This window comes from Poecile atricapillus, chromosome 21 (genome assembly GCF_030490865.1).
Source record: "Poecile atricapillus isolate bPoeAtr1 chromosome 21, bPoeAtr1.hap1, whole genome shotgun sequence".
Lineage (NCBI taxonomy): Eukaryota > Metazoa > Chordata > Aves > Passeriformes > Paridae > Poecile > Poecile atricapillus.
In genome coordinates this window covers 7,237,921-7,252,309 of record NC_081269.1, presented here as the reverse complement: position 1 = coordinate 7,252,309, position 14,389 = coordinate 7,237,921, and the positions used below count along the sequence as shown (strand labels likewise).

At 42.3% G+C, this 14,389-nt stretch overlaps 1 protein-coding gene across 7 annotated transcripts in view; it reads left to right on the top strand.

Annotated features, from left to right (window-relative positions):
- Positions 1–14,389, top strand: part of CUX1 (cut like homeobox 1) — a 266,570-nt gene that overhangs the window by 179,580 nt on the left and 72,601 nt on the right. For all 7 annotated transcript variants that reach the window (XM_058854097.1, XM_058854098.1, XM_058854094.1 and 4 more), the window contains exons 10-12: positions 1,376–1,480; positions 3,938–4,126; positions 9,410–9,468. In XM_058854097.1, coding sequence (XP_058710080.1) covers positions 1,376–1,480; positions 3,938–4,126; positions 9,410–9,468 — 353 coding nt within the window. The remainder of the gene's footprint in view (positions 1–1,375; positions 1,481–3,937; positions 4,127–9,409; positions 9,469–14,389) is intronic.

Here is a 14,389-nt window from a genome sequence, read left to right as displayed (position 1 = left end):
TCTGCTTTGACTGGTGAGGAAGTCAGAGACCACACACACACAGGGCTATGGGGCTTATTCACTGTAGGGTCTACATTTTCTATAGATTTTATATTTGCTATAGGTTTCATATTCATTATAGGTTTTATATTTCTGTAAGTTGTACATTAGCTATAGCTTCTATATTCACTATTATTTTATATTCACTACAGGCTTCCTATTTGCTCTGTGTTCTATATTCACTATTTCAGATGACCTAGGTTTTCCAAAGGATTAGCAAGGAATCTGTGGCACTTTGGGTGGCTCAAAAATGGCAGTGAGAATTCATCATTCTATAAAAGAAGGGATCCATCAGCTGGTCAAGGAGTTTTGAGCTTCACTGGTGGCAGCTGATGGGTTTGGTGAATTGGAGACAGGTCTTAGAAGTGGAGAGAGAAAATTATTTTGGCTGTTTTCAGAAAGCACAGCATGATTTACGTGGAGTAGCCCAGGCAAAAAGCAGTGATTACTCAAGGAGGGAAGCAGTGTGGTTTTATAACAATAAAATCCATTTTTTTAAGAAGAGAGAAGACAGTCTTGCCAGGAGGAGTGTATATTGTAAAAGAACCAGGTTTTGTTCCATTTCTAACAGAAGCTTACAGACAGTTATGAAAAGGACTTTGCTGCTATTTATTGCCTGAAGTTACTGATCCATCTGTCTCTACCCAAACTCTCGTACAGACAATTTTTCCTCATCATTCTCTCTCCTTTCTATTATTATTCAATATTTAGATGGGAATTTTGACCAGTGGCCAAGTCAGAGGCTTATCAGCTATTGCGTAAATCCTCAGCAGCTGGTAACTGAGCTGTGCAATATTGTCACTTCAGGGTTAAATATTGTTGAATAAATAGACCTGCTGAAAGAACAGAATCTAACAATTCATGTTTTAGGGAATAATTACTGCAGAAAGACAGCCCACAACATTGTATGTGTGTTTGAGAGAGTGGTCAGAATATCTTTTAATTCAGCATTTACCCGTGAGAATTATTCCCATGAGGAGCCTTGCAATAAAATCTGCTTGGTCTATGAGAATAGAAAGAAATTGAATAAAAAGACTCCATTTCCACTTGTATTTATTCAGTCTGGGAAATTCAGTGGGCCGCAGCATTAGTATCAGCAGGGGATTCCTTGCTCCTAGCGTTAAATTACTGTCATAATCGCTCAATTATTTCTTCCTTGTACTGTTTAAAATAAAAATCCATCACATTCTATGTTTTTTTCTAACATTTATTAGGTTGAGTGTTTAGGAAAATCAATTATATTCAGTCAGGCATGAATTGATGAATGTTCTTGTAATAATTGTCAGTTGTTAAACTGAATGTACTTTCTCTTTTCACCCCTTTTCATTTCCTTCAGAGGGCAGAGGTGGCTCAGAGAGAGGCAGAGACCTTAAGGGAGCAGCTCTCATCAGCTAACAAATCTCTCCAACTTGCTACGCAGATCCAGAAGGCACCTGATGTGGTGAGAGAAAATATTTACTGACTCTTACAGGTTTCTGACATTCCTGCAGTACAGCTCCTTCAGTTCATGCCCACAGCTATAAAAACAGCTGTTTGAAGTCGTATTTTAACTAAAAAGGAACGGTGTTCCTTCAGGATTGTGGTGGGGTTCCTCTTCTGAGGGGGTTGGTGACTGGAGGAGACCACGGGAAGGACAGAGGTCACTTGGTGATCCATCACTGCCTGCTCCAGGTGGACAGCACAACTCTCAGGAATCATTTCACATGGCTGAGAGCATCAGGAGAGGAGGAGCAGAGGCAGTGGGAGAGCCTTGGTGGCCATCAGCACGTGGGGCTCCATCCCAGAGCTCCCTGCCCACTCTGCCTCTCCTCACTCCGTGCCTGGGCTGTCACAGAAACTGGAAATAAATTTGATACCACTGCAGTTTTCACTGGCTGTATCTAAACTGAGACTTGCATCTATAAATCCTTGGACAATTGAGAGGATACCCTGTACTCCTGCTTGTTTCCTCCTCTGTGTGGCTCTGAAATCCTAAGGCTGCTGATGGGACCTGCAGGCACAGGGGATTGTCACAGGGCTCCAGCTGGCCCTGGCTGAGCAGGTATCACAGATGAGCAGCCAGATCATTTTCAGTTTTGTTTGCCAAAGGAGAAATAGGAGTATTTAAATGTAAATATGCAATTAAGTGAAATTTAGTCTACTTCTAAGCAGCAGATTTAAGAAACAAAAGAAATCATTGCTTTTTTTCCCTTGCAAGCTTTATACGTGCTTGACACTGATAGCAGAGGAACACATGGCTGCCTTTAAAAATCATTTGCAGAGAATGAGTAACAAACCATAAGTCCTCCAGATCTGTTTGGTTGTCTATTAATACAACCCAGTATTTTCTCAGAGAAGTCAAAAGATAGACAAGTAGGCTGCAAAACAAAAAATAAAAACCTGAATATCACTTGTAACTCTGAATTACCTGCCTCTTCCTATCTCGTGTCCTAGTCTTATCATTATTTTAACATTAGGTCTTTCTTGTATTTAATAGTACTTCTGCACTTCATTTATATTTAATATGACAACTACTGCAGGATGAAAATGATCATTATCTATCTTATTTCAGACTCTACGTTCTAGTCTCAATAGGCACAAGCAGCAGATGATTATACAACTTGTGATGTTTCATGCAAGCAAATTAGAGGTTTTTTCAAGTTAAAAGTGTAATTCAGTGTAATAGGAGAGCGTTGTTAACTGCTGTTCGTACATGCAGCTTTCTGTGAGTGCAGCGGGGTGTAGTCACTGAGAATCAAGCAGAATGTTTAGGAGATATGGAAAAGGGGATTTTGTTGTTCCTGTATTCCCAGAAAAGAGGATATGGAGTATATTTCAATCTGCTGCAGTGTCATCTTCATTTATCAGGATGCGGCTGGGGTGAATTCTCAGCTCTTTCACCACAGATCTTTGGTTTAGTGCTCGCCATCTTCATCTCCCTCTTGCTGAATGGGTTCTCCTTCACTGGTGCTTCTGAGGAACAGCCATTAACCTTTGTGAGATGCAGTTTGGGGTCTTTAATGGAATGTGTGCCCCCACACTGGCACAAGGCTTTCCTCACCCTCCCCACAGAGGAGGCTCAGAGCTCCCCGATGCATCACAGCTGAAATCTCCCAGCACAAAAGGAGACAGAGATGGTACAATTAGTCTTTATTCTCTTTTCTGAATGCATCTGCCTTCTTCTGGGCCTCTCTGTCCTCTCTGATTCCTTGTCCTCCCAAGAAGTCAGTCCAGAGAGGAAGTTCCAGACTTGAGGACAGATTTTACAGCTGTGGAAAACTGGAAGAAGGAAGATTTAGGAAAGGGAATTTCTGAAAGTGGTGACCAAAGGGAGAATGGCCTTGTCTTAGAGCTGTCACATCTCTCTTCTTCCCCGTGGAGGGATGCTTGCAATAATGTTAACATGAACAATTTTCATGCAAGGAGCAAGTTCATTGGAAGTAGCAGTTTGGGGCAATTTTTGACAATTTTGCCTGAAACGTGGAGTGTGCATGCAGAGAGCCACAGGCACATGTCTCTGCCGTTCCTGATTAAGAAATTCTGCTCCATTACTTCAGAATATTTTATCTGATTAGTATTTTGTAAGCACAGATTTTCATAGTTGTCAAAGCATTTGGGCTATTAATAATAAATAGATCTAAATAGAATCCTTTGACTTTCACGGCTGCATCTTTCCAGTGCACTTATGAAATAGGGAAATTTATTCCCTCTGTTATCCCTGTTTTCCCAGAGAGCTGTCCTGGGCTGCAGGAAGTTCCATCTTCCAGATTCCCAAGGTCAATCACAGGAGTCCCAGATTTATGAACTGTCTGTTTCTTGTGACACCCAATGCCGTGTTTTCTCCCTGCCAAACTACCCTGAATTTAGATTTGTTGCCTTTCCTTCCTTTTTGTGGTCTGATCCTGTTTCCCCCCTCCAGGAGCAGGCCATCGAGGTGCTGACACGCTCCAGCCTGGAAGTGGAGCTGGCTGCGAAGGAGCGCGAGATCGCCCAGCTGGTGGAAGATGTCCAGAGACTCCAGGGCAGCCTCACCAAGCTGAGGGAGAACTCCAGCAGCCAAATCTCCCAGCTGGAGCAGCAGCTGACAGCCAAGAACAGCACACTCAAAGTAAGGCTCAGTTGTGCCCAAAGGATGTCTCAGGGCTGGTGATATTGGGGTTTGCTGGTGTGAGTTTTGTTGGCTTCTTCAGGGTGTGGCTGAATTCTGGTTTCTGTGGCATTCATGAATCACAGAATGATTTGAGTTAGAAGGGACCTTCAAACCCATCCTATTCCACCCCCCTGGGTGTATTGTTCCCTAAGGGATCACATGTTTTTTAAATTCTAAATGGCCCAATCCTTACTGTTCTGAAATGTGTTTTTGCAGAACAAGGCTGCCTTTAGGATTACAATCACCACCAAACCCCAACATACATTGACCATGGATATGTAATGAAAACTTGAACTGAAAAGGCACAGAAAATCCCTCTTAGATTTTCCAACTTTTAATTCCCATTCCATTTATACATATTGAAGATTTGCAAGGAATTGGTTTATCTTTCAATTTCCCTGCTACCCCATCCGGTTCTCTCCACTGGAAATGGAAAGTGTATTATTTAGGAGATAGAAACAAGTAAAATCAGGACATGGAGAAGGCTTTTAGCTTCAATAACCATTTAATTGTTTTTTAACTGTGTATTTGCTGCACAATAATTCCCATTTATAATTAGCAGTCTGACCCTATATCATTTGCATAGGAGCAGTACTGCACTAAAACCAGAAGGAGCAGCTAAGAATTCTCTGAATGACCCTTTTACCTCTCTTTTGGGCAGTTTCACCCTCCCTGTGCTGAGCCCACACAGTTCTGATCTCTGAGTGAGCATGAGAAATGTTTCCTGACGTGGGGTATGAATCAGTTTCCTGTAACTCCCGTCTCCCTCATTGTTCCACCATCTATGAGCTCTGAAGTGTAAACAAGATAAATTTATCTATTCCATTAAAGACTTGGTAATTCTGCAGGTTTGATAGTCTGAGAGTTTTCTGAGAGCAGGAGGCTGATAGTTCCCACTCAGCTCTGACTGTGGCGTGGGCAGCTTTGCTCTATCAGAATGATTTAATGTTCAATTGAAACTCTTACAAATTGCTCTAATTCTGACATTTTTTAGCAGTTACTGGTTCTGCTGTGGTGGAGCATAATTCACATGGAGAGAGACCTGTTAGGAATGAAAGCTGAAGTGTTGCAGTCAGTGTTTTCTGCATGTTTGAAGCCAGCTTTGCAGAATTTTTATGAAAATTCAGTGGAGCAAAGGACACCTATTATGTAACTCCATTGACAGGATCAGTCTCTGCCCACCTGTCACCATTTGGGCACCACTTTTATTGAGGGAGAAAGGAGCTGCCCTGGTTTTGAGGGACACTTTCTGCTTGCTACACCCGTGCTCAGGGGATTTTTTTATTTTACTTTTTCATAAAGCCTGATAGAAAATATCTTGAGTCCTTGCACTTGACAGATTTTCTTGGAATAAAGCATGTTCCTGGTGAGGTCAGTATTAGTTTAGCCATTAACTTCAAAGGGAGTAGGATCACAGAAATGACAGAGCAAGTCTTTGATTTCCATTTCAGTAATCTCCTTCCATTTTCTCATAGCCTTGCCTGGCTAATGCTCTGCATTTAGCTTTCTGTTGATAGTGTCTGATGTAGTACCTCTATTGATAAAGTTTTAGTCATTTCAACCCTCTTTAACCTTATTTGTTGTAACTATAAAAATATTTCCAAATACTTGCTTTCACCCCAGAGTGCTGGGAAAGCCTGTGCCAGGCACACGTTGTACAAATCTCAGTGATGATGTGCTGATCTCCTGTTTGATTATGGAGGAATTGCTTCTGAAATAACAGAGATTTTAATGGTTGCCTCCACAAAAAAACAACTCACAGTTTCACAAATTAAAGCAATGTTCTCAACCTGTATCTTGAGGGAATTGTTTAATACTCTGTGACTTAATGAAACAATACAGAAATACTTTCAAAATTATTGCTTCTTTATCTTCATCTGATCTAATAATCAAAACATGTCCTCTAGTAACAAGACTTTTCTCACTCTAATTGTATTAACCCTTTGTGGCTGGATGCTAGAACATCCCAGCTACCCAGTTAAATTCCAATAATGTGAGATGATCACTCTAAACTGAACTGCAGTGTTAATCTAATGGTTATTTAAATGTTTTAAGCCCCTCTATACAGCCCCTTCTATTTATCTATGCCACTTCAGTTAATAATACAATAGTGATTGTGTTTTCTAAGTAACATGAGGAGGGACCCAATCTCTGCATGCTCTGACATGGGTTCATTCGCACCACAGATACAAGATGATTCTTTAACATGGGATATTTGCAAATTTAATGTGCAGAAAAGCCACCAGTCCATTCCTTCTGCGCTCTGGCTCCTGCATTTTTGTGTGTTAGAGGTCATTGGAATATATTTTGTCTGAATTAACCAGGTTGATATTTAGTGCAAGATATTAGTTCCTCCAGATTGTCTCACAGCTTGAACCTTTGTTATCCTGTGTTCTGTGCATTTTACAGGGTTCTTGGAGACAATTACCATACTAATACATTTTAAAACAGTCATTGACTGGGAAGATGCCAAGTGCCTAAATGTTCTGTTTCTACACAGGCACTGCATCCTCAGTTGTTAGTTTATATTGTTTACTAAAGTAGATGTTTAGGTGCAGATTTTCCATGGCAACAATCTCTATATTAGGTACTTGGGAATGATGGATGTGTGTGGTTTTTATACAATCCAAAGTAAAATATTGCTGGGTGTCATACTGCTGTACCAGCACACAAGTACCTGAGAGTCCAAAACAGCTGCATTTTGTCAATATATCTTTTTTTACTTTATTTTTCTACCTGTGTTTTGTGCCTAAATTTTCCAGAAATACCCTACCAGGGTATAGCACTTCCCTGCACAGGATTATATTTAATACAGATTGAATTAAAATGGGAATCATTAGCTTTTCTGTGGTTTATATCTGTTTCTACAAAAGGCTGTTTTCTTAGCATACCCTTGCATAAGTTACATATTAATCCAGGGTATTATTTGTTTAAAATTTCTTCTGGTCCTTTTTATGCTGAGAACTGGTATAAATTGCCAGTTATTCCTGCTGTAAAAGCTTCTCTGCTCCAGACCCAAAACATTACAAGTCACAGAGTTATGGAAAGGGTGAATTGCAGTGGATTTGTAGAGCACCAAACAGAGACAGACAGACAAAGTGACAAAGACCAAGGAGAGCAGAAGGATATCCTGGGATTTGGCAGGTCCTCCCATTGCCTGTGAGCACTTGGAAAATTCTCAGCTGTGATGCTGAGTCTCCTCCCAGTACCAAGAGCTCTCTGGCTCACTGGTTTCATTTAAAGATCCCTCCCCAGCCTGACCTGATGCACTAAAAATTCCACCTGGATGCTTTGTTGGAGTCACTGTGTTTTGCTCAGTGAAAAAAACTCTAAAACTTGCCCTGTGTTTAATCCAGGTGAAAAAAAAACACTGTTGTAGCTAAAACAGAGACTTTATTTTTCTTTTTAACACAACTGGAATGACTGCACGAGGCACTGATGACAAAAGACGCTGGGACACGAGACCTTTTTAAGAGGCCACTCATTTCATCAGTGCCCCAGAGAGTGCAAATTCCTCACTGAGCAGCAGTTCCTGTGATCCATTAAGAGCTGCTGGTTGAGCAGGGCCTGGCTCTTCCTGCCAGGAGATTCCTGTGGACAGCAGTTGTGAGGATGCTGGGCTGTGGTGTCAGACAGCAGGAACAGGACCTGGAGAGGGCTGTGTGTTGAAAACGTGGGTGTCCACTTTGTCACTGCTCCTTAATATCCACGCTAATGGCAAGGCAGGAATGTCAGCAGTGTGAGAGCTGCAAAGGGCTGGGTAGGAAATCCTTTAAAGAATGGCAGAATAGCTGGAAGTCCCACAAAGCCCCACCATGCTGCTGTTGGCATCTGGAAAAGCCTCATTTAAATTACTGAGATGACTCAAACCATGGATTCACTGTCCTGTGGGTGTTTTGCTGCATCATTTGGGTACAGCTCTGAGGTGAGTGATACCCACACGCTGAATTACTGGGGAACACAGCACAGGGAACAGGTTCCCAATCCTGTTGTTGGCCTGCCCCAGCCCTGCCTCCATGCCCCCACAGCTGGGCTGCATTTTAAACAGCTTTGCTAAAATAATCCAAGTCCCCATCAGCCCTCCCGTGCCCTCCTCCTGCATCCAACAAGCAGCCCCAGAGTGGATGTAGGATCCTGAATTCCCTTCTCCCCTGAAGGCAGCCTCTCCTGGACATAAAGTCCTATTTTTCTTTTTCATGTCATATACTCCTTTCCTTTTCAAAGCAGATTCTCTCTCTTTGAGGTGATATGTCCTTGTGTTATTTCTGTTTCCCGTGACCTTTGGGATTCTGTGCCAATTCTAACACCAAGAATGAACTGAAGCAGAGCTAGCCTGAATTTATCCATGCAAGTTGCAAGCCAGTTAAGTTCTGTTCCTTGCTTAGATCAGGTGTGCCTGCACTAAGCAAAGAAATTATTGAGATGAATGTGGCTTCTGCAAGCAACGTAACGGCATCAATTATGTATCACTATGTTTTAGGCCTCCTGAAGCATTTACCCCGTAGTGATGAGCACTTTGTTGGGAGCTGGGTAAGGTCCAAGTGTGTGGCATTGCGTTCTGGATTGTGGCAGCGGGTTTGGTTCAGCCTTTGGGGCATCCTCACACCCAGGAGAAGCCACTGAGGCCGCCCTGGGTGGGGCAGAGCAGAAGGAGCTGCTGGGGTGGCCTCAATTCTCCCTCTCTGGAGTGTAACCACAGCAGTTCCTGCCATCAGTAACGCTTGTAAAACCTCCTGGTACAGCTGTTTTCTTTGGGCACGAGGTGCTGCAGGAGCCTTCCAAGCCTAAGGCATTCCAGTCAACAACAGCTTCTTCAGTCTGTTCTTTTTATCATGTAGATAAGGTTATCAAGAACTGTCCTATTAAGAATACAGTATGTGCCAAAGCATCCTGCTTGTTTACTCAATCTCCCTGAAAATTTCAGCTGCCCCATTTTTTTTAATACCTTCATGCCCGATCTCTTCCCTGAACACACGACAGTGACATTGCAAACAGCCAAATTGGGACCCACCGAATTCTGTCATGCTTGGCACTCTGTAAACAAAGGATGAGCGAGGTATAATTGTGTTTACGTTTAATTGGTTATAGTTTGTTTTCTAATATATGTAAATTAGGTATGAGTCATTAACCCTCACTTGTGCGCTGCTGTATATATGGAATAATTTGAAGATGATTTTCAAAGCCTGCAGAAAAAAAAAACCAACAATGTAAATAATTAAATCCATGTTTTCTCTTTTAAAGCAACTGGAAGAAAAACTGAAAGGACAGGCTGATTATGAAGAGGTTAAGAAAGAATTAAAGTAAGTGTTAAATGCTTACATAATTTTTTTCACAAACTCTGGTTGAACAGTGCTTGTTAAATGAAGCCACAAATCTGTGTTCTTGGAACAATAAAGAATTCAGTCAAAACCACAAAGACGGGGAAATTGGGAATATTGGCAGAAATTGCATCCAGAACCAGTGGAGCTGCCATATCTGAGAGCGCTCCTCTTTGTTGCAGCAGGGGATCACAATAGCAACTAAAACACGTGTCCACAAAGAAAAGCCACTAAAACTATTGTCCACAGAGGGAAAAAAGTTACAAAATCTGTGGTGTTTTAGGTGGACCACTCTTTAAAAATCTCCAGCCAACAGCTGAGGGTAATGTGGACCAAAAATGTCATGCAGAGCCTTTGGCCATGGTACCTTTTCTCTGCTCCTGCCAGCCAGTGTTCAGCACTTACCAGTTTAATGCTGGGCTTGTTTCACTGTATATTTTTGCTAATACATTGTGGTTTTAAACTAAAGCCACAAACAGCCTCTTCCTATTTCAAGGGATTTTCTTTAGAGACTTAAAGGAGCCTCATTTTAAACTATAACAAGATAAGCTGTCAGGTTCAGAAGAGAACTTTTCTGACTGGAAATATGTTTAGTGTCAAGGTTTAAATAACTGCAAGAAACTCCCATCTCTTCTTTCATCATTCTGGCATTTCTGTGTGTGTTTTAAAAAGGCTGAAATAACCCATTCCCTGGTTTAATGAGGTATTTCAGATGAGGCTGGTAGTCATGTGCTTTTGTTTACACGTCCCTGGAGAATATGGAAAGCAGATTTGGATTTGCAAGCCCCACAACTGCCCAGCCCCTGGTGCTGATTTATTCAAGCCATGCTGACTGAGGTTCTGGTTCACCACCAGCTGCAGCACACCCTGATGTAGGGGTATAATTTTCATTTAAATTAAATGAATTGACCATTTCTTTGGTCATTTTACCTGATTATTACCTGGGCTCAAAATAGCATCATCATTCAGTGATTAGGGGTAAATACACCCATGTCCTCTCCTGAGTTAAGGGAACAGCTTCAGGTTTTAGCCAGTTTATGTCCTCATATGCAAAGCAGTGAATGGGAATAAGGCCACAGCCTTCCAGCTTCTTACATTAGATATTAAATGTAAATGTGCTGAAACAACAAATGAGTTTTGAATCCTACCTGGTTTAATGCAAAGGTTTAATACAACAGGACCAGGACTTTAAAGCCAGACTTAAGGTGCCAAGAACCCAATATACTCATTCAATATGCTCATTTAAGCTTACTTTGCATTTGTACTTTAAATGCAAACCCTGTATTTCTGGTGATAATACCAATATTTTAAATTGTTTTTGTTTTTTTTTACAACACTGGCTTACATAAGGACAGGGATGGAAAGGCAGATGAGAGGAGCTGTGACACAGGAGGCTTCATACAGTGCTTCTGCCCAGGATGAGCCTGCAGTGAAATAAATGGGAGACTCTCCTGGAAGTGGCCCTGGTTGGGTGCCAGTAAATTAACCCTGTTTTCCCAGCTGTTCCAGCTTTTATATCCCTAATTTGTGGATTGATAGCTGGCTTGTAAGGACCCTGGGGTCCATCATCATCCTGTGGGATGGTCTGAGGGTTGAGACTCTCTGAGAGAGCACTGAGGATGTTTGCAGTGCTGCATCTCCCAAGCAGCTGCATCACACCATTCCCATGCTCCACCTAATCCAAAAGGTGTGCTGAAGGCTGAATGTGCATCCCCTGGCAGTGACAGTCTGATCTGAAGGGAGTCTTGCTGTAAATGAGACTGGGAGAAGTCTGTTGCTGTAAATCTGGAGCCCTCACACCGAGTCCTGCTGCACCTGCCTGAAACACTGACAGAAATGAACTGCTCATAACATTTGCACCAAGAGAAAAGAGATTTTGTCAGTAAGGCGGGAAGAGAATGAATTTTTTAGGTGTTTTGGCACTGATGTATTTTCCTTAATCCTTCCTGGGATGTTAGAGGCATTCTAGGCTGAGGGGTCTCAATATCAGCCAACTTCTAACTCTGGAGGAACTTAGGTGGGCCCATGTCAAGATCTGGCATAGGAGGTTTCTTCACTTTCTGCCCTGGCTTTTGTGCCCAATGCTTTTTAAACCTATTTTTGAGATCTGAGAGCTCTGTGTGTGCTTTCAGTTCCCTCTCGAGTAGCACGACAGCGCTGACCCTGCTGCCTTTGCAGTCGGGATCAGACGAACAGAAAGTCGAGCTGTCCCAATGCACACTTTGCTTTACAGTCAGATCTTTCAAGTCTCCTTAGATGTGCAGATTCAAGTCACAAGATCATTCCTTTAAAAAGCAGGTAACTGATCTTGAGCCACAGATTGAGTCAAGATCTCATGGGCAAAGATATTCCTGGAATCCAAAGAAGAAACGTTGTGCTTCCTCATATTCCTGAGGAGAATGTGTCTTTTGTGACACATTTGGAGAGTCATTTTTGACATGTTTAACTTTTACATTCTTTTAAAAATGAACCTGCTGGAGTGAATATTCCTCTTAGGGCAATTAGAGGTGCCATCAGCTTGATTTTTAGTATATTTTGTGTTTCGACTGTATAGGAAATTACCTGTGAAATTGTCAGAAAGTTAATTCAGTTAGCAAAGAATCCCCTTCAGGTAGGCAGAGGTCAGTAGGTTTCCAGCCAAGGTTTGAATACACATTGCCTGCACCAATCTTGCTGGAAACACAGCTGCTGCAAGGCTCAGGATCCTTCCTGAGGGCCCCAACTGGCAGCAGTTGCTCAGAACCAAAATGCATCAACCTGTGCAAGGAGAGGGATGACAGGATCACAGCTTTAGAGGGACATTTTTGGTGTGGAGATCCAAATATAACCATGAACAGGTTTACACTTCCAACCATTGTCAGCCTGGTTCTGGGAGCAGCACAGTGTGGTCAGGGCACCACTCACATCTGCTTCTTTTGGGAGAGAGCAGCTTTTTCTGGTTTAGCCTCATCCAGGAGGAAGGAAGGTGTTTGGAATGCTGCTGGATTGCTCCACATGGCAAACCCACGTGTGGTAAGTGAAGGTCACCACTGGTCTGAACTGAAATGGGGTTTCCCATGGGACGTTTGCCACGTGATAATTCACTGTTCAAACTGGGTTTGAAATTCAGATGAGTCTCCTCATTTGGGCAGGGTGAGGATGTGCATTAGGCCTGGCTATCCCTGCAGAGATCATTCCCTTCAGAATTCATGGAAACTGCAACCTGCCAGTGGCTGGGGTTTTCCCTGGATGAGTCTCTGTGTGTTTATGTCCCCCAGCACCTCAGAGTCGTGGGATGCAGAGCTGGTCTCCAAAGGGGTGACCCTAGAAACACTGGCTTTTGGGGATGTGCCCCCTGAGACACACTCCTTGATGTCAAGGTGATGTCAGGGTCTCTGAGAGCTCAGGCCATTAGTCCACATGCTCTGCTCTTGACTGGCACGAGTGCTCTGATGGCACAAGAGTTGTTTCTGCACGTGGCTGAGCTGTTGTGCCCATTTAAAGTCTTCAGAACATCACTTTATGTGCTGTGTGTGGGGTGATGGCTCTACCCTACAGCCAGGCAAGAGATGACACTGAGTGGTGCCATGAAATGAAAGTGACTGCCAGAAATTTGTGGTGTCATTAATTACTGTATTTTAGGGATGCCTGTCAGAATTAACCCTGTGTGAAATGAGTATGCACAGATGAAAGGTACATGAGGACACTTTCTCAGAATGACTTTTTTCCCCTTGAGTTTTCTATGACTTTGAGTAATCTAGAATGGCCCAGAGACCTGATTTCCAGAGTGTCACTTAATGCACATCTAACTCTGGATTAATCCAGGGACAGGTTCAGGCACTTAATGGATGCCTGGCTAACTCCTCACAGCATCCAGAACCAGTTCCTGTGTCTCAATACTGGACTTCTGCCCTTTTTTTCTCTCAGTTTTCACATTTCATGGAATCACTGAATGTTTTGGGCTGGAAGGGACCTTAAACTCATCCAGTCCCACCCCCTACCAGGGACAGGGACACATTCACCATCCCAGGTTACTCCAAGCTCCATCCAACCTGGCCTTGGACACTTCCAGGGATCCAGAGGCAATTCCAAGAACCTTTAATACATGATCCATAGCTTTTAATACAGTTTAATACATGATTAAACAGATTGTTCCTGCTCTCAGAGTTCCTGGTGCTTTATACATGACAAATGCTGTATAAACACCATCTATATGTGTTTATGTGTTTTTCTTCACCAAATGAATGTTGTCTTTGTACAGTAAGAAGCTGAAATCATTTATTGCTTCAGTCTGAGGAAGTTCATGTCCTGCCTGCAGCAGACTGATTTAAAAAAAATTATCCAACAAAGCACAGTAATAAGTCTGGATTCCTGTAACATTCTGGTTTGCCAGACAGCTCTAACTGAAAGCCTCTGAAGGGAGACGTCCTCTGACCACTCACTATTTGTATAAAACACTGACAATGAGACTATCAGATTCTTCTTCTAATGTACTTATAAATATTTGGATCTTTCATATTTCTTGAGAAATATTGGGCCATTTTGTCTTCCCTTTGCCATAGAACGAGGGGGTTATTAAAATGAAAAACTGCTTTTTAGCCTGTAGTGCCTTGGTTGGGAAGATTATTTGTGCATATTTTCCTTGCTGGTGAGCTGGTGTATATTCTATAAAGTGCTGTACTGTGGTGGTGATTCCCATTTTGTTGCTTTGCTACAACTTCATCATTCCCTTCCAGCTTCACAGATAAATTTATATCGTTTCTGACAGCTTAAAATGTTATATCCTTATTAACCTTTAAATTTACGCTTTAAACTGGCCTGGTGGGATTGCATATGGAATGATTTAGATGATGCTCGAGAAAATTTTCTTATCCAATAACTGGTTTGAGGAGTTGTTCTGTATTCATTAGGAGATTGTGTTACT